At 35.0% G+C, this 17,904-nt stretch overlaps 1 protein-coding gene across 4 annotated transcripts; it reads right to left on the reverse strand.

Moving 5' to 3' along the window:
• Positions 1 to 1,232: 1,232 nt before the first annotated feature.
• On the reverse strand, positions 1,233 to 13,835 carry LOC127805618 (auxilin-related protein 2). Of its 4 annotated transcripts, none has more exons than XM_052342371.1 (9): positions 13,683 to 13,835; positions 12,732 to 13,568; positions 8,466 to 10,101; positions 8,180 to 8,327; positions 7,981 to 8,078; positions 6,724 to 6,789; positions 3,364 to 3,453; positions 2,289 to 2,465; positions 1,233 to 1,703 (listed from the first exon to the last, which is right to left on the reverse strand). In XM_052342371.1, exons 2-9 carry the CDS (start codon positions 13,301 to 13,303, stop codon positions 1,665 to 1,667), a joined length of 2,826 nt encoding a protein of 941 aa, XP_052198331.1. In that variant the 5' UTR covers positions 13,304 to 13,568; positions 13,683 to 13,835; the 3' UTR covers positions 1,233 to 1,664. The 4 variants fall into 4 exon arrangements, with proteins under 4 accessions (XP_052198331.1, XP_052198341.1, XP_052198336.1 ...); XM_052342381.1 differs by having other exon boundaries at positions 12,732 to 13,389; positions 13,683 to 13,814; XM_052342376.1 differs by lacking the exon at positions 13,683 to 13,835 and having other exon boundaries at positions 1,233 to 1,530; positions 1,625 to 1,703; positions 12,732 to 13,676.
• Positions 13,836 to 17,904: the final 4,069 nt, after the last annotated feature.

The following is a 17,904-nucleotide window of genomic DNA, read 5'->3' on the forward strand; positions in this document are numbered from 1 at the left end:
AAATATAAAAAATAAAAAACATTAAAATATTTTTATATTTAAAAATTTTATCCTTATTATTCAATTTTTCTTTATACTTTTCCCTTTCGCTTGGTCGATAGCGATCTAAGTTGATGGCGACCGCATTGCTCTCACTCATTATAATTTTTTTTTATAAATACTTCACTTACAAAATTTACTAAAATTCATTATTTCTTATAAATAAATTTTTGAAAAATTCAGTAGTCAATAGCCCTCGATTTATAAGAATTAAGAATAGAGAGAGAGAGTCATTTGTTTCTGTTTTTTTTGGGGGGGGGAATAAAAGAGAGGTTATCCAAACATTTTTAATGGTAAGTTTTCATAAATTTTATAATTATTATAAAAGAACATCAAACGAAAAAATGCTTGTTTTCGTGATTATACGTTTCAAAAACAGATAGATGGGCAAAGGAAAGATAAAATAATAGAAGAAACCATGCCATTAGAATTTAGAAAGACAGACCAATCATCAACCCACACCATCTCTTTGGGCAGGCAATTGTTTGGTTGATTGATATTGACAGTAGAGCTAGTTATATCTATATTCCATATGAGGAAAAAGAAACCCCACCCACCCCCCGTTAGTAATGCTAATGCATCATAGAGAATACCGTAATAAGAATATTCTCCCCACTCCTATCAACAGCTCCACCATCACACACTACAATCAATAATTACTAGTAACTCTTACCTACAATTGAATTAGGCTTCATTTTTATTTTAATGTTATGTGTTTGCTTTTGGATGTTCTTTTTTATAATTTTGTGTTCAGTTTCAAATTAAAATTAAAAACTGAACCTGTCGTCATTTAATTATTCTATTATTAAACCATAATTAATTCATTCATTCATATAATTATACTTATTTTTCTTTTCTTATCACGTGCGTAAATTCAATCATAAAACATTAAAATGTAACCCTTACAAATTAATAACTACCAAAAATAAAATTAGAGAAAAATATCTCAGGACTTTTGCTTTCCCACCGCCGCCAACACCAAACAGTGTTTTTTGTTTTATTTTTCAGAATTTTGAAAATGATAGTAGAGAACGAAGAAACTGCAACGTGAACAAAAGGCTTCAAATCAGAGCATTCTTCTACAGGGGGCTACTTGATTAATAGAGTTTCAAACCAAAGAACCCGATTTTTTTTTTTTTTTTTTAATTTTGCTCAACACAAATACAATTGCTCATTTCCAGGTCCTGACAATATCAATAAACATATTGGTATTCTTTTCAACAGATCAAGTACCCACCACAAACCAAGAAAAACAAAAAAAATGAGGGGGGGGGGGGCAAGAAAAATATCTTAAGGATACAAAACTATATCATGAATATGAGATGGGTGATTCAATTTGACATGCTCGTATATTATGTGACCGGCCAAGAATACTCTACTCTACACAGACCTCACCTTGACTCCCCATATATCTGCAGGAACTGATGTCAATTTACAGCAGCGGGAGCTTACACTTACCAATTCAGGCATCTCGTCGCGGTTGGAAGTCCCCTACATAAAAGCAAAACCCGCGCAAGATAGCAGCAGACAAGCCAAATATATTTGCTGGAGCAGTCATGAAAATTTTCTCCCAACAAATGGTTACCTTCTGTAGTAGCTTCAAGTGAAAGAATGGTCACCAAGATTCAAAAGAGCTCCTCTGAATTGAACTTGTTCCAAGCCTCCTGAAAATCACACCAAACTTTACTTGAGAACAACTAAAAACAGAGAGGTTTTCAACCCATGAAGTCTTTTCTCTACAAGGAAAATCATAATTAAACAATATTAATGAGAAAGCTAGCACATGTATAGTAAATTCAGCCTGAAAAAGGAGACGAAGAAAAAAGGGGGGAGTGGGCAGGCAGGGAACTAGTCAACAGCACAGATCTATACTTACAAGCATTGATTATTTCATACTCACTTGTGCTTAACCCATGCAGGTGATCTAGATTTAGGAAATTTGCCATCTTCAATAAGCCAAGTTCACTTTTCCAGATATATAAAATGTGTAACTTGCCCGTTAAAGTTCCCAAAAGTCAGTCCTTAAATGTGAACGCACAGCAAAGAGTATAGGAAAATGATAATGGAACTGACAACATACATATAATGCATTCGGATTATATGCTGAATTTGATGAATAAGATCATATTCAATGATCAAAAACATTAAAAGCAGAAAAAGAAATATGTTCCCTAACAAGATAATACTAAACAAACAACGAAAACTAGTCAAACCAACAATTATCATTCCTCAGATCATGAGGCAAGTACCTTAAGAAGGTCGAACACCTTCTCAGCAATATATTTTTGTTGAAGGGTGGCACCTTTTTGTTGAACCTTATCGGGATGGATGCACAAAGTCGCCTTTCTATAGACCTTTTTCACCGAAGCACCGGTAATCAAATCAGTCAAAGAAACAGGCTGCCAACCACATTCAGGCCATAGCACCTGACCACCATTCAACACATTTAAAAAGTAGAATGTAAGCAACAGTTGGCAGATTTAAAAAGGAGAACCCCGTTCACAACACAACCCCCCCCCCCAAAAAAAAAAAAATAATAATAATAATAATAATAATAAAATAAAAAAACAAAGGTGCCTGGGGAGGGTGATGGCCTAAGATTCCAGATTCCATAAAGTTTAGTTGAATTCAAAGGCCAACGCTGAATCTAAATAACAGTACAATTATAAATTTAAAGTAATAAGATTTTTAAACTTTTTTGCAGTTCCCTTTATGATTGCATTATGAAATTAACAACAAAAAAATCACTGCATTCAAGGGCAGACTATTTGTAACAGAACACCTTTTAGAGGTGCATTATTTCAAGACAGATCCATTCTATTGTCCATTACAGAAATCCCAACAAAGAAACCAACAGGGAAAAAAAATCAATGATCATAGTACACTTGGCAGTGAAGCTGACTAAAATGAAAGCTATAATTGCTTCGCTCTTTGTTTATTATTTTCCATTTAAGTTGTTCTAGAGATAAATTACAAATTGAACCCATCAACTATATCACACAGGCATTCATAAGAAATTCAAAAATCATTAGAGTAATGGGCAAAATACTGAACTCGCAACAAGGGTCATTAAATATATCACAGAACCATAAACAGGTACTTACTAAGAATTTTTTAGTGAAGCAGAACGTGTAGTGCAGACCCAGATGAAGGATGAATCAAGAAAAGCAAGTATACATTGCAGTGTTATAGTGTTAAGAAAAGGGTAAATTTCAGAACCCAGAAACCAACAAATGTTTGAAAAGAAAGCCATAGAATAAAGTAATGATAATTCTGGGTTTAATTATCAAGCAACAAAGTTTAAGAGAATATAAACAAACGCACATATTGCAGTGTTGAAAGCAGTGCACGCAAATTTCCCTCTTTCCCAGCAGACCAACGCTTGATTTCAAAATCTAATGCTTCAGCAATCCTCTGAAACCAGTAGCAACAGAAAATCAGATAAATGAAATATGACAACAAAAAAATACAACCACAATGAGATGCCTTAATCCCACTAGGTAGAGCCATTTAATCAGATATATGAAAAATAATTAAAAAAAAAGTAGTGTTCATCACAAGTCTCCATTTCTTATACAACACAAGCACGTTGGAAAAAAAAAACCCTCTCAACACACTCCCATAAGCGAGAATGCATTACTCAGATACCTTGTTATTTGTTTATTTATTTATTTTTAATAGCAAGAGAGTATATAACTAATAGTTAGATATATATTACTTCTACTCTAAAGCAGAAGAATGTCCCTGTTTCAATTGATAACAAGGGAGGCTTTTGTACTTACAAGGGAGGCTTTTGATAGTTAGATATATTTTCATTAGAACTGAACAAGGGAGGCTTTTGTACTTTCTTCTCAGCCTCCTTTCTGTTATATGTTCAACTCATACAAAGATGTTAATGAGAGGGCAATCATTCCTAAAGTGTGTCCCGATTGCACAAGGCTCCCTGCTTTGTGAGGATCGAGGAAGGGCATTTTTAAGCATAACCTTATCCTATCCTTGCAAAGAATCTATTTGCTTGTCTTTGAACCGGTGACCTTCCAATCAAAAAAAGCAACCATACCATTGCTATCAAGGCTCAAAACAGCAATCATCCCTAATGTACAAAAAATTCCAAGGATTCCATTGCCCAAGGTATGTGCCATCATAATACTATTGCATTACCAGTTAACTTTATTTTAATATACACATTAGTCTTATGGTCTTTCACATAAGACGTAGAGGAAGACCCAAAAAACCTTGGTGAAAGACACTGGGTATAATATGACTTATAAGGGCTTTATAGAATAAGGCCATAGAAATAATTGTCAAGCTAAAATTCATGTAGCCTTTTCTACAGTGTGGGATTAAAGCTTGTATTTTTGTGTTCTGTATACACGTTAGTCTTATGCACAATCAAACAGTTATGATGTTTACTGAATTACCTTTCTCAGAAATTGCAAATTCATCCAGCATCCATCATTCAAACACATTAGTTTCTAAGTATCATTAACCATCAGAATCATTAGTGGATTCTATGCATTACACCATGTAGTGGACTGCTCTTATGTGTACAAGAGACTTAGCCTGCTTTACCATCGCAGTGCAGACCATTTTGGGTAGAAAATTTGACAAACAAGCCGGGCAAAATTGGACCCTACTGCCTTGAGGTTTTTGTTCAAGTAATAAATTCCAGTAATTCCATTGACCCAGCACAAAGGCCATTTTGCCCATTAAAGTCAACAAATAATGAAACAAGTTTATGCTGCCAAAAATGGCAACCCTCAAGTTAAGAGCACAGACCTAAACACTCCATTTTCCCCAAAAGGCAAATAGGGGATAAAGGCAATTTTCCTATTTTGTTGGTCATTAGAATGTAGAATGACAGAAGCTTATGGATGTGTTTCGCACAACAGAACAAATATACAGTGCATTAGGGACAGTGACCTTTAACAAATAAGAGACAGGAAGTTTAGGGTTTCCTTGGTGGCTACGGAGCCTAAGACAGGAGTTTTGTTTTCATTTCTTTTTTTGTTTTTTTTGGCTAATAAAAAGGCAGTGAGAGGTTATGGTGAATGTTGATGACAGACAGGCAGCAACAATAGTGGTCAGAGAGAAGATATATCACCAAAGAGAGAACGAAGTAACTGTGTAAATGCTCTAGTATAGTAGTAGAACCAGATTATTTGGTTTCACTTGCATTCCAAAGCGTACAGGTTATCACAAAGGTTCAACCCTAATAGGCTAATGCAGTTGTTAGTGGTATATGCCAAATGAGAATTTGATTACTTCAAGGACCTGCACTGAAACCAGACCCCTTTGCACTTGTGATTGATGAACTTGTAGGCACATCTACAAAGAGGTGCATTGGTGTATATTATGACGATAATGCTTTGGTGAATAAAATAAAAGAATTGTGAATACTAAGTTTGAATTATGAAGGGATACATAGATTCCAAAGGCTTCAAATTGAGTAGGTTGAAAACCAAATATATGGAATATGAGTTTGGTAAAAATAGAAATGTTGAAAACCAAATATATGGAATATGAGTTTGGTAAAAATAGAAATGTTGAAAACATCATGGTGAGATTGAAGATCAAATTATTCCTAGACAAAACCAGTTTAGATATCTCCGAAGAGATGGGAGATTATTTAGAATGTTATTCAACAAACTAAGGCAAGATTCTGCGATTGTAAAATCTCCTTAAAGCAAAAAAGAAAGTTTTATTGAATGAGTATTAGACCATCTTTATTATACAACTCAAATGTTGAGTAGTTAAGAACCACTATGTGCAAAATATGAGTGTAACTAAGATAAGCATGTTGCAATACATGTACAGCCATACCAGAAAAAATAAAGTTAGAAACAAGATTATTTCTAATAAGATCAGAGAGATGATTATTCAAGATAAAATACACAAAACGCATTAAAATGGTTTTCACAAGTGAGAAGAAAACCAATTGATTCACCTATGAGGCAAATTGATGGAATAAAAAAATGATAGCAAAAGAGATAAGAGGAAAACCCTAAAAGACTTGGTGAAAAACACTTAAGACATGAAATGCAATAAAAAGGATTTATAGAAGATATAGCCATGAATAGTGAGACAATAGAAAACTAGAATTGATGTCACCAACCCCATCTAATGGGATTAAAGCTTGTAGTGATGATGATTATTGTTGCCTTGTTCATTCATTACAAACCTGCAAAGAAAGGTGGTCCCTGCCTGTTTGAAACTACAGTTTTCATTTCTATTTTACTTGGAGTGGAAAAATAATGCTAGTAGCAGTAGCAACAGTAATAAAAGCAGGAGAATCATACACAAACTTTCAGAAAATGTCAAATTGGCCAGAATAGGTTATTGCAGAGAAAATAACAATAAATAAGCTAATTTTCATGTGTATACAGTGTGAATGAGTTTTTTTTTTTTTTTTTTTTTTGAGGGAGGGGGGGGGGGGGGGGATTGTTGCAGCGGTTGTGGATGGCTTGTAGAACTGGATGAAAACAGGAGTAAGGTGGAACAAAGGCATAGAATAGAACCATGTTACGCTTTCATCTAACAAAATATGTAAATAAATATTTACATATTTATTTATGTTACTCTTTTGAAATCATATTTACTAGGAGGGCAGATTTTACAAATACAAAATTAAGAAATTCATGAACACAAACAATTGTGGCAATATGAGATGACTAAGGCACTTACATGTCTTTCTTCTTGATCCTTCTGAGCCTGAAGGTCCCGTTGATTCTTTTCGGCCAGTGCCTTAGCCTGAGCATACAGGTAGCCAATTAAAAACTGGTAACCTAAAATGTTTACGTGAAGCTAAGTGATACAAGAGAAAACCAAGAGCACCATTAAAGCATGCTTGGAAACCTCAAAGGCTCTAGAATTGGAATTTTTAATGAATTCCTGTGTTTGGAATTGAAAAAAAAAAGGGGGGGCTAGGAAGTGGAATTCCATTTACCCTCAAACTCTGGAATTAGAATTCTGATCAAACTTGGTCCGAATTGTTAAATAAAGAATTGGAATTCTTAGGTCCTACCTATTTATTAACTTTATTTTCATAAATCCCATCTATTTACATTCCTAGGGGTTTCTCAACCCAGGGATTTTCTCATCTTCTCCTTCTTTATGATGTTGATTTTCTCACTGTAAGATAATGAAGAGCTGTGTCTAAGGTATGTGTGAGGTCTACCATATTCTTTACTTGTAATGTAATTTAAATCTATCTAATGTTCAATTTTCATATTTGTTATTGCCTCTGTTCTAGCTTTAATTGTTTCGCACCACTGAATGGTGTAGTTTATTAGATATCAACAATTCCAGTTTTGTTTCATATTCCACATTTGTCATTTTTCTGGTCTTTTTCAAGCTCTGTTAATGGTGGCTTTATGATGTTATTTACCGGAATGAACAGATCACACAAGCTTTTTTCATGACAAATGAATAAAGAACATAAGCTTAAGTTAAAAATCAAAACCATTGTTATTTATTTTGTAGAAAACATTTGAAAATAAAAATCAACATATAAAAGGTAAATCTGTATATTAACTTTGCATTTTGATTGAGTTGATAAGGGTAATATGGTCAAACCATTTATTTAACTCCATTTCCATCATATTTCCAAACATAAGAATTGGAATTTAATCCTAATTTTTAGTGTTGTCTTCCAAACAATACAATTAGAATTGTAATTATATTGGAATCACCGTAACTATGGAATTATAATTATAATTCTAATTCCATTTGAATTGGTTCCCAATGGGCTTAAAGAAGATAAAACATTCATCACAGAAGCAGAAATAAAGTAACAAGGATATTGCTGTCACACCTTTAATTTTACCAAATCAAAGCTTAACAGATGAGAATGTAAAACTACTAGGGCTTTGGCAAAAGGATATTCTGCTTTTCCAATAGCTATGACCAAATTAGATATACATTGAGGCAAAGAACACATACCGCACGTTCCTGAGTCCTTTGATGGCGTTCCAATCTAGCTCTTCGTCTTTCTTCAGTTTCTCCTTCAACTTCCTGGAAGTCTCCAGATGATGGAGGAGCTATTGCAAGCAAAATCATTTCAGAAAATGACCATGAAAAGGGGTGTATACCACAAGTGCACAACTGTTAACCGAAAGTTATGATTGCAAAAGTTCATCACCTCCAAAAATTGAAGAGAGATCATCAACAATATTAACAGTTGAAGATGCTTTCCTCATGTTGGATGACATATTAACAGATGATGTCCTCCTTCCACCTTCAGGTACTCCCTTATTCTGAAATTGGGGATCCGACACAGGGTCCTGAAACTGTGCATAGGAAAGACAACCAAAGACAGCATGAATATTGCAGCCTTCCAAATTTATTTATTTTTTTATTTTATTTTTTTTGGGTGGGGGGGTGCAGGAAAAGAATTTAGTGCAGCTGTGGCAGCTTCAAGTACTCACAGAAGAACTTGCCCTTGGTCTTGGTGCACTGCTTGGGCGGGAACCCATGCTGAAAAAGGATTCAAGATCATTATCATTCTTTTGTTGGTTCAACCTAGCAGCAGCAGCAGCCCTTTCCCGAGCCTCAGCAGCAGCCCTTTCTACAGCTGCCCGCTCTGCTCTGCGTCGTGCTTCAGCTTCAGCTCTAGCAGCAGCAGCTTTCTCCCTAACTTCTTTCTCCCTTGCTTCAGCATTTGCCCTTTCCCTAGCTTCTGCAGCAACCTTTTCTGCCCTTTCTCTTGCGTCAGTAGCTGCCCTTTCACGGGCTTCAGCTTGTGCTCTCTGAACTGCAGCTCTTTCAGTTCTTAGGCGTGCTTCAGCAGCTGCTCTCTCACGTGCCTCAACAGCCGCTCTCTCACGTGCTTCCCTGGTAGCCCTTTCCACGGCTTGTTTAGCCTTTTCCCTTTCAATCTCCCTCGCTCTCTCCCTCTCCTTCTCAAGTCTCCTCTTCTCTCTTTCTTCCTCCTCCTTTTGTCGTCGTTCACGATCTAATCTCTCCTGGTTTTCCCTGAATTCTCTCTCCTGATCGTCTTGCATAGCCTCTTGATCTTTTTCTGAATATACAGCTTCTTTACTTCTAGCTGCCTTTGCATATTCTCTTTCCCTTACTTCCTTTGCATGCTTAAATTTAGCCTCAGCTTTTTCCATTGCTTCCTTCATGGCAGCTGCAGATGCAGCAGCAGAGGAATATGCATTTGCCTCTTCACCAGAATGAATATTAGCATAATCATCAACATTATTCCTGGACCTACCCATGGCAAACTCCTCAAGTTCATCTATCGGAGACACAGTTGAGCTCTTAACAGGAGGACGGGTTGTCTTTGGACTCTGAGAATATTGAGAGGAATGTGAGGAAGAAGAAAACTCATAACCCTTTTTTCTTGCATTTGAAGTGAACAAACCGGCTTCCGACTTTGAAGCCCTCGCTGGTATTGGAGGAGGGGGTCTAGAAGGAGGGGGAGCACTCATGGGTTGCGTAAATAGAGGAATCTCTGTTACAGTAAGCCAAACATCATCAGATGGTTCCACATGATCCTCTGATCCTGGAGAAACGTCTGCCTGGCTATTTTTCTCACTGAAATTAGCATTTACGAAAGAAGGGGAATTAGTTTGACCAACAGGCTTCCTAAGGTCTGTTGGAACACCTGGCATGTCAAACATAGCACGATCGGATTCCTGAAAATTATCAGCAGACATCTTCTGTGAGTGGCTCTCAGAATCCCTGAAAGATGATGATGCAAATGTTTCAGTATTAGAAGTTTCCACTCTACCCTTTCTTGATCCCATCCTTGAAGGGCTCTCTTCCCTTGCCCTATTATTTGTCTCAGATGAAAATGTAGGAATTGAATTGCCAAAATCATCAAGGGGATCTATATCTTCAAATATTGGCCCACCAACTGTCGAATTGCTAACTTTTGTGCTTCCAGAATTACCAATCTTACTGATCTCTTCAAGTGGATCCGTGACCGGTGCTGAGGATGAAGCTGCAGGTGTTGAAGTTGATTCTAAAACAACAAAGGGATCTTCCATTATGTCAGAATTTGGTCTGACTGAACTAGCAGTTGACCTTTGCGGCCGGCTAGACTCAGAAAATGACCTGTGAATATGGAGCCAAAAACTAATCAACAGACATTTAAAGATTTATTCAAATGAATATTGTTCATAGGCAACCAAGCATTGTCAACATTTTGTTGCAATGAGCTTGCAATTTTTCCAAACATCATGGATACAATTCGTAGCTTTGTCAAATTTCCTCTTCTCCTAACACTGTAAAGTTATTGATAAACCTTAAAAATTTTGAAGTTCAAGCATGTGTATAAATATCTTGGATAAAATCTTATTAAACTGTGTCCTCTTCCAAAGTGGGACGATTTTATAGCTCATTTGTGAGATTCAACCCAAGAGAAAGGTAACAGGTGGGGTATATGGAAACCTATAAGATCATAAATTTCCCCTTTTCTAGTAAGCATGGTTGTTCCACATTACATCGTTACAAACACTATTTTCACATATAATCTGACCAAAACCTTGCACCAAAATCATCTGCAAGGCTGCAACTCCTCAACTTCCCCCATGTGGTGGAATCTTGGCATATTAACTCCAAGGAAGTCAAATACTCAACTGAGATTTCCCATAGAAGAATTTGTTTTATTTCCCTGTATAAGCCTTGTCGCATTCAATTTAAGTAAAAGAATAGCAAACAGGTCTCTTTGGCACTTCTAACTTGTAGAAACCACTCAAGAGCACACACAGCACTCTGTTAATTTCTGTTTCTACATACAATTGTACATGTAAAATGATGAATAATATTAAATTCGCATAACAGTTTAAGGTCTTCTGATGCTCCAACCTGTACTAATTCAAGAAACTGTGTGGCTCTATTTGAATATTGGAATTCTATCCACTGATGCTAAAGAATTAAAAATATGTTTTATGGCAAGTTAACTCGGGGTATTTTTTTCACAATTTAACTTAAATAAGTAGTATTTAAATCCATGTGGCCTCTCTTCAAAATTGGTATTAGAAACATTAACAACCCACTACCATGCCAGAAATCACATTCTTGAGATTAGAGATGGGCAATCAAGGTCAAGTACCCCTAGCATTCTCTTTCAGTTTGTTCAATTTCATGTCACATAAAAGGATTGCGTTCCCCTACACTGCTTGCTGGAAGAAAGGAACATGTTTTGGTAGAATGTTAGTAATGGAAAATAATGGAAATGAATGAAAAATATTTTCTCCTTGAGCATGGGATGTAAAATAATATGAAGTAATTTAAAATATCATCTTATTTAAGAGAATGAAAATGGATGAAATAAAAAATATTAAATTACAAATGATGATTATATCCTCTTAATAGATATACAATTAATTGAGATTAACCCAATTTCTACTTTATTCAATCTCTACTTGAATTAGTACGTATACAATTTTGATACAAGATCATCAATAAATGAGAAGCACCATAAAAACTTATCTTTCAATTGATGAGAAGAAGAAATTGCGCTGCATAGAAGAGAGAAGAACATTAACGGAACGGCTAGAAAGATAGATAATAAATGAATGGATAGACACAATTTTGACACACTTTTGTTAAGTTAAGAGTAAATTCAAATTTTCAAAAAATTATTAAGAGTAATCTTATCAACACAAAAATAAAATTTTCAGTCCCATTCTCCCAATTCAGGGGAGATTAAAAATGATGCTTCAGAGAAAAATGAATGAAAAGTATTAGCATCTACTTTTATTCTGTTCCATTAGTATTGTCTCTCATGCTTAACAGGAATAAACCATTTCCCCCTGTTTTTATTTATCCACCTCATCCAAGACACTGAAAAAAAAATTATAGATCCTTCAGTGTATTCAGAAGATGAGATTGGAATTGAAATGGATGGGAGGAGTTTCTTCCTAATTGGAAAAGACAATACTAATAAAATAAAATGAAAGTGCTTGCAAACTCTTTACATCTGTTCTCCTCTAAAACTCCATTTTTATCTCTTTTCAATTGGGGTAGAATGGAAGGAATGAAAATAGGTGCAAGTTTTTATTTTTGTGTATTGACAAAACTAATCTCCATAATTTTGTAAAAACCCAAATTCGTCCTTGACTTATAAAATCCTTATCTATCCATTCATTGTTGTATGTCTGACAAGTCAACTCCTCAACATTCTTCTCTACCATCAGCTGTAACATTCTAACTTATCATTAATTTAAAGGCAAGATTTTATAGCACTTCTTTTCTTATTAGTGAACTTGTCTAGTCTTTCTTATTGAAACAGCAATAGGCAGAGATTGAATAAAATAAAACATGGGCTAATTTCATTAATTGTATATATATTAAAAGGTATAATCGTCATTTGTCATATAATATTTTTTCATGCTGTCCGTTTCCACTACTCTTCCAAACAAGGAGAAAATATTTTACATTACTTCTCATTCCCTACTCCTAAAACATGGAGAAAATATTTTGCTTTCCATTCCAATACAACAAATCAATTGCAGCTTCCAGCTCAAGTTACTTAAAACCGCTAACAATCATAAATCAAAGTGATCTCAAATACTACCTGAGAATTGCCCATAAATAGACACTCTCACTCAAATGTCAAGATTTAACACGAATTGAGGACGAAATGATATAGTAAGCCAACACATTTGCCACATGAACAAAAAAGTAGCGGAATCACAGTAAGCAAATAGCAGTGGAACTGCAGCATGCAAAAGAAGTACCTGCTGCTTCTGGGGGGACTGCTATCAGCAAGCCCAGGTATCAAATCATCCAAACCTCTTGAGCTCTTGTTGTTCCTCGGTTCCGGCTTCTCTGTCCGACCCAAATTCCCAAGAAGATCATCAAATGCAGCACTCTGATTCGAATTCTGAGGCGAAGAAATGCTCGCGAAAATATTCTCGTCGTAATTAACCTTGGAGGACGTCGTGGATTTACTCTTCAACCCAGGCAACCCATCGAAAATGTCCTCATCGTAAACCGGCTTATCGTACACCGGCGAAGATGACCTATTCTTCGAATCGCTGGCGGACGAGCTCTTGAAAATCGAATCGTAATCGAAATCCGCCACCGACGACGCGGGTTTAGCGTTGTTGGAGCTCGTATACCTTGGCGGTCCACCAAACACGTCGTTAAACAATAGCCCGTCGCGATCGTCGCGGAATGAAGCAGACGACGGTCGAGCTCGGCGATCTGCGCCGTCCGATCCGCCGGTGGTCTTGGGCGGAGCCATGGGGGCCGACTTTCCTTGGGGTCTGTACCCAAAATCTCTGGCCAACGTACTGAAATCGTCCATTGTTTGGCAGATGCCTCCCCAAATTGACTCTCTCGGATCTTGCAACCGAGTCAGATTCAGATCTGGCGGAATTGCCCCTTCTGGATCTGAAAGCGGACGCAATTGAAAAGGCCAATCAAGGTCCAATCAAACAACAATACGGCTCAGAATAAGCAAGAAACGATGAAAACCCCCAGCGCTTCGGATGATCGGCTCTGTGAAGAGAGAGACAAGGAAGAGACGGGAAGTAGAAGACGAAATGGGGAATTTCCTTGAAAGTTCAGCCCTAGAAGATGCATACACACAAGTTTGCATATAAATATATATCTACGTTGTAGAAAATATGTATGTGATTGTACATGTAGAGAGAGAGAGAGAGAGAGAGAAAGAGAGAGAAAACCCCTGGGCTGGGAGGTTTGGCTGCTCTGCTGCTGACTGCTTCTCTTTCTCTTTCTTTTTCCTTTTCCTTTTTGTTCTTCTTCTTCTCCTTCTTGCTTCTTGCTGCTCTTCCCTCTCGCCTCTTCATTTTCCTTTCCTTTTTACCTTTTTTCGATTTATTTCCCCCGCGCTCCTCCTATTCTCGTGATTTTTCACTTCGACCGCTGTAGTTCCGGCTATTTATGTTTTTGGCCTTTCTTACGATTTTACTTTTATTGCACCGCACGACGCCCACCCGTCTTCCGACAAGCAGTAATTCTGATTTTAAAAATGTCCAAAAAATAAACCTCTACTAAATAAACATCTAGTGTACGTGGTAAAGATATGATATAAATAATATTAAAATTAAAATATATTTATAATTTATACATATTATGTTATAATAATTTTATTTATATTAAACGCTCTACAAAACTCAAACATATAAGATTTATAATGTTTATTAATATTGTAAATCAAAATATAAGAACAAGTAAAAAAAATTGTAACATTAAATAAAAATTAAAATTAATGTATATTTGTTATCTTTTATAATAAAAAAATTATTAAATCTATATAATAAAACATATCAGTAAGTGTTATGCAATCTGAACAAATTAAATTAAAAATTAAATATGAAACAATACATACCAATCGTCGTCGGTCGCCATGGCAGCAGCCATCAATCGGGAGAAACTCTGGCTCAGGGTTGGAGAACCTTTGGTTCTTGACCATGAGTGGTTGGGAACCCTTGTGTTCTCAAACTTTGGGTTCTCCGACCATGCGTCGTTAGGAACTCTTTGATTTTTATATTATTTTAATTTAAAATTTTAAAATATAATTAATAAAATAAAATTAAAGAAATGAATTTTTTTTTAATATTTAAGTAACTCAATATAATAGATTAACCAATTTTACATTTCTTTAAATATTAAAAATTCAACACCTAAAGATAAAAATATTAAATTTTGAATTAAACTTTCTACTTTGAATAAAGTTTTACGCTAAAAACAACATTTAATCATCAATGATATAAAAAATAAATTTTTATTTCTTTTAAATCATCTATGTCAAATTCTTATACATTAAAACTTACATTGTTGGTGTTTTTTTATTTAAAACTTACATGATATTTCAAAACTTACATTGCTGATATTTAGAATACTTAAAAATTAATTATTAAATACTTTTAAAATTAGAATATTTAGAATGATACTCTTTAAGAAAAAAAATTTAAAAAAAAATCGTAGTCTATGATACTCTTTATTTTATAGTGGTCAAGTAAATACAAATTATAATTATAATTTTATCTTATTAACAGACATACATAAATAAACACAAATTATAAGAGTAATGTTTCTAATTTTAAATATTGATTAAGGTAATTTTATATTAAAAAAATTACTTTCTATTAATGTTTCTAACTTTAAATATTTTATCTAAAAATATTATAAATGTAATGTTCTTAATTTTACTATAAACTTTAAATATCGATTAATGTTTATAACTTTAAATATTTAATTTAAAAATATTTTATCTAAAAATATTTTCACAATAAAAAAGAAAAAATAATGGGAAGGGCCCGACCCGCAAAACCAACCCATCAACAATTTTCAAACAACACCAACCAAATGTTTAAATAATTTAAAAATAATTATTTTTACATCAATCAATCTAGAGAAGAAACCCAACAAATGCTCACACCTGTGTCGCCTCTTTGGCTACTTCCTTTGCACCAAAACCCACCCATCAACAATGTCATTTCCCTATTTATTTTCTTTATTTTTGTTTGTATTTTATTTTATTTTTTCATTTTTTCTTTATTTTTTTTATTTTTTTCTTCTCATCTTCTTCTTTCTCCTGTTTTTTCACGGCTGAAACCTTTTTTTTTCTAGATTTTATATTTTCTTTTTATATTTTTTTTCTTTTTTCCTTCTCATCCTCTTCCTCCTGCTTTTCCTTTCTTTTTTGTTTGTGTGTGTATATGCCTCATTTTTTTTGTATGTATATATATGTATGTGCATATGTGTATATATATATGTATATGTGTGTGTATATATGTATGCGCGTATGTGTGTGTATATGTATGTGTGTGTTTGGGGGCGACAGGAATGAGCAATGGCGTAGATAGGGTCTGTGAGTGAGAGAGAGAGAAAAACAGTGAGTGAGGAAGTGTGTGGGTTTATGAAAGAGAAATGGAGGATGGGATGGTTTTCAAAAATGTATCTTAGACATTTTATTTAGATCTATATAATAAAACAGAACGGTTTTTGAAAATGTCCAAGATACATTTTGATCCTACAGTTGAGATTAGTTTTGAATGTTGGTCAATGGCTAAAATCAAATACCCAAAATATTTTCCCCCTCAAAACCATCATCCCATTAGCCTCTCTCTCTCCCTCTCTCTTTCTTTCTCTCACAAACCCACCCATCTACCCACTCTTTCACTCATTGTCTCTCTCCCTCTCTCTTTCTCTCTCACAAACCCTCACCCACGCCATCACCGACCCCCTGTCGCCCCCAAACACACACATACATATACACACACACGCATACATATATATACACACATGCACATACATATATACACTCGTCCTCACTCACTACCCCTCTCTCTTTCTATCAGTGTTATGTTGTATTTTTTTCTATTTGTTATTTTTCATTTTGATCTTCATAAAGGCATTAGTTTGCTACAATTTGGGCTTTTATGATGTACTTTGAAGTGAAATAGTAGCTTTGAGCACAGCTGGCCAACTTGCCATAGAGAAAAAAAGAGGATGAAAAATATGAGAAACAGAACCAGAGTCACGGCGATGCAAGGAAGAAAAACCAGAATCAATAAGGAAAAGCAACGTGGCTGCGCCAGCTTTGGCTACTTGCAGTGGCAATGGCAACTCCAGCAATAGCAGCGACGGCAGCTCCCTCTCCAGCATCCAGCAGGTGCCTCTGGGTTTGTGAAATATGGGTTTGTAATTTTTATTTATGTATTTTATATAAATGTTGTATATATTAAAGTATTAGGTTTTAATTATATTTTGATTAATTTGTGTATTTGGTTATATATTTGTTTGTATGCGAATATTTGATTTATTTGTGTATTTGATTATATATTTGTTTGTATGGGAATATTTGATTAATTTGTGTATTTGATTATACATTTGTATGTATGCGAATATTTAATTAATTTGTATATTTAATTATACATTTGTTTATATGCGAATATTTAATTAATTTGTATATTTAATTATACATTTGTTTGTATACAAATATTTGATTAATTTGTGACATTTGAAAAAAAATTAGTAAATTTATTTAGTGACCTGATGTTGGGACTTGGGAATGATTTTGCATGCCTTGATGTTGTGGGATTTAATGGATTTGGATGTTGATGTTAGGTGTAAGTTGCTTGCAAGCTATGTGTAAGTGGTACGGGTGTGATCGAGTGTATACGAAAAAAAATGGTAGTGTTTAACCTAAGGCATCCGAATGAGGCTTGAGTCATTCGGATGTGTTGGATGCTTGGCTACATTCAAATGAAGCATGATGCATTCGGATGGTTTGGGGAAGCATTCGGACGGAGAGGTCACACATTCGGATGTCACTTACATGGGTTTCTCACCCTTTGTGTTTAACATTCGAATAGGGGCATGAAGCACATTCTAATGTCACTCTCATGCTTTCTTATCTTTTTCTCTCATGCATTTGGATGTGGGCTCCATAGCATTTAATATAATGATATCAAAGCATTAAAGATGCAGATATTAAAAAATAATCCATTTATTCGTATTATTAATCAAATTTTTTTTTTTAAATCCAAAGAATTCTCGACCACGCATGGTCAGGGAATACAAGGTAGGGGTGAGCATAAAATCGGTTTAACCGAACCGAACCGACCGGTTCGGTCTATTCGGTTCAATTATCCATGGTGGGTGGTTCGGGTTCGGTTAGTTTTTGCAAAAACTTCGAGTAATCGGTTCGGTTATTTGAACAAAAATACCCACAAAATCGAACTAACCCACACCCAACAAAATCAACCCGTGCTGCTACGGTGCCACTGCCACCCATTCTGTCCATGAACCATGCTACATGTACTAAGAATATGTACAAATTTGATGATCGAATCGGACTTTATCCGATAATGAAATTCGATTCGGACTTATCCAATGATGAAGTCCAGACTTCTTTGCCCGGACTTCATCTTGGAT

This window comes from Diospyros lotus, chromosome 1 (genome assembly GCF_014633365.1).
Source record: "Diospyros lotus cultivar Yz01 chromosome 1, ASM1463336v1, whole genome shotgun sequence".
Classification (NCBI taxonomy): Eukaryota; Viridiplantae; Streptophyta; class Magnoliopsida; order Ericales; family Ebenaceae; genus Diospyros; species Diospyros lotus.

Coding starts and splice junctions, on each gene's coding strand:
- LOC127805618 (XM_052342371.1), bottom strand. CDS start 13,303: ATGGACGATTTCAGTACGTTGGCCAGAGATTTTGGGTACAGACCCCAA. Junction 8,079..8,179: donor TCTCTCTTCAATTTTTGGAG/GTGATGAACTTT, acceptor TGCTTGCAATAG/CTCCTCCATCATCTGGAGAC. Junction 2,466..3,363: donor TGCTTTCAACACTGCAATAT/GTGCGTTTGTTT, acceptor AATGGTGGTCAG/GTGCTATGGCCTGAATGTGG.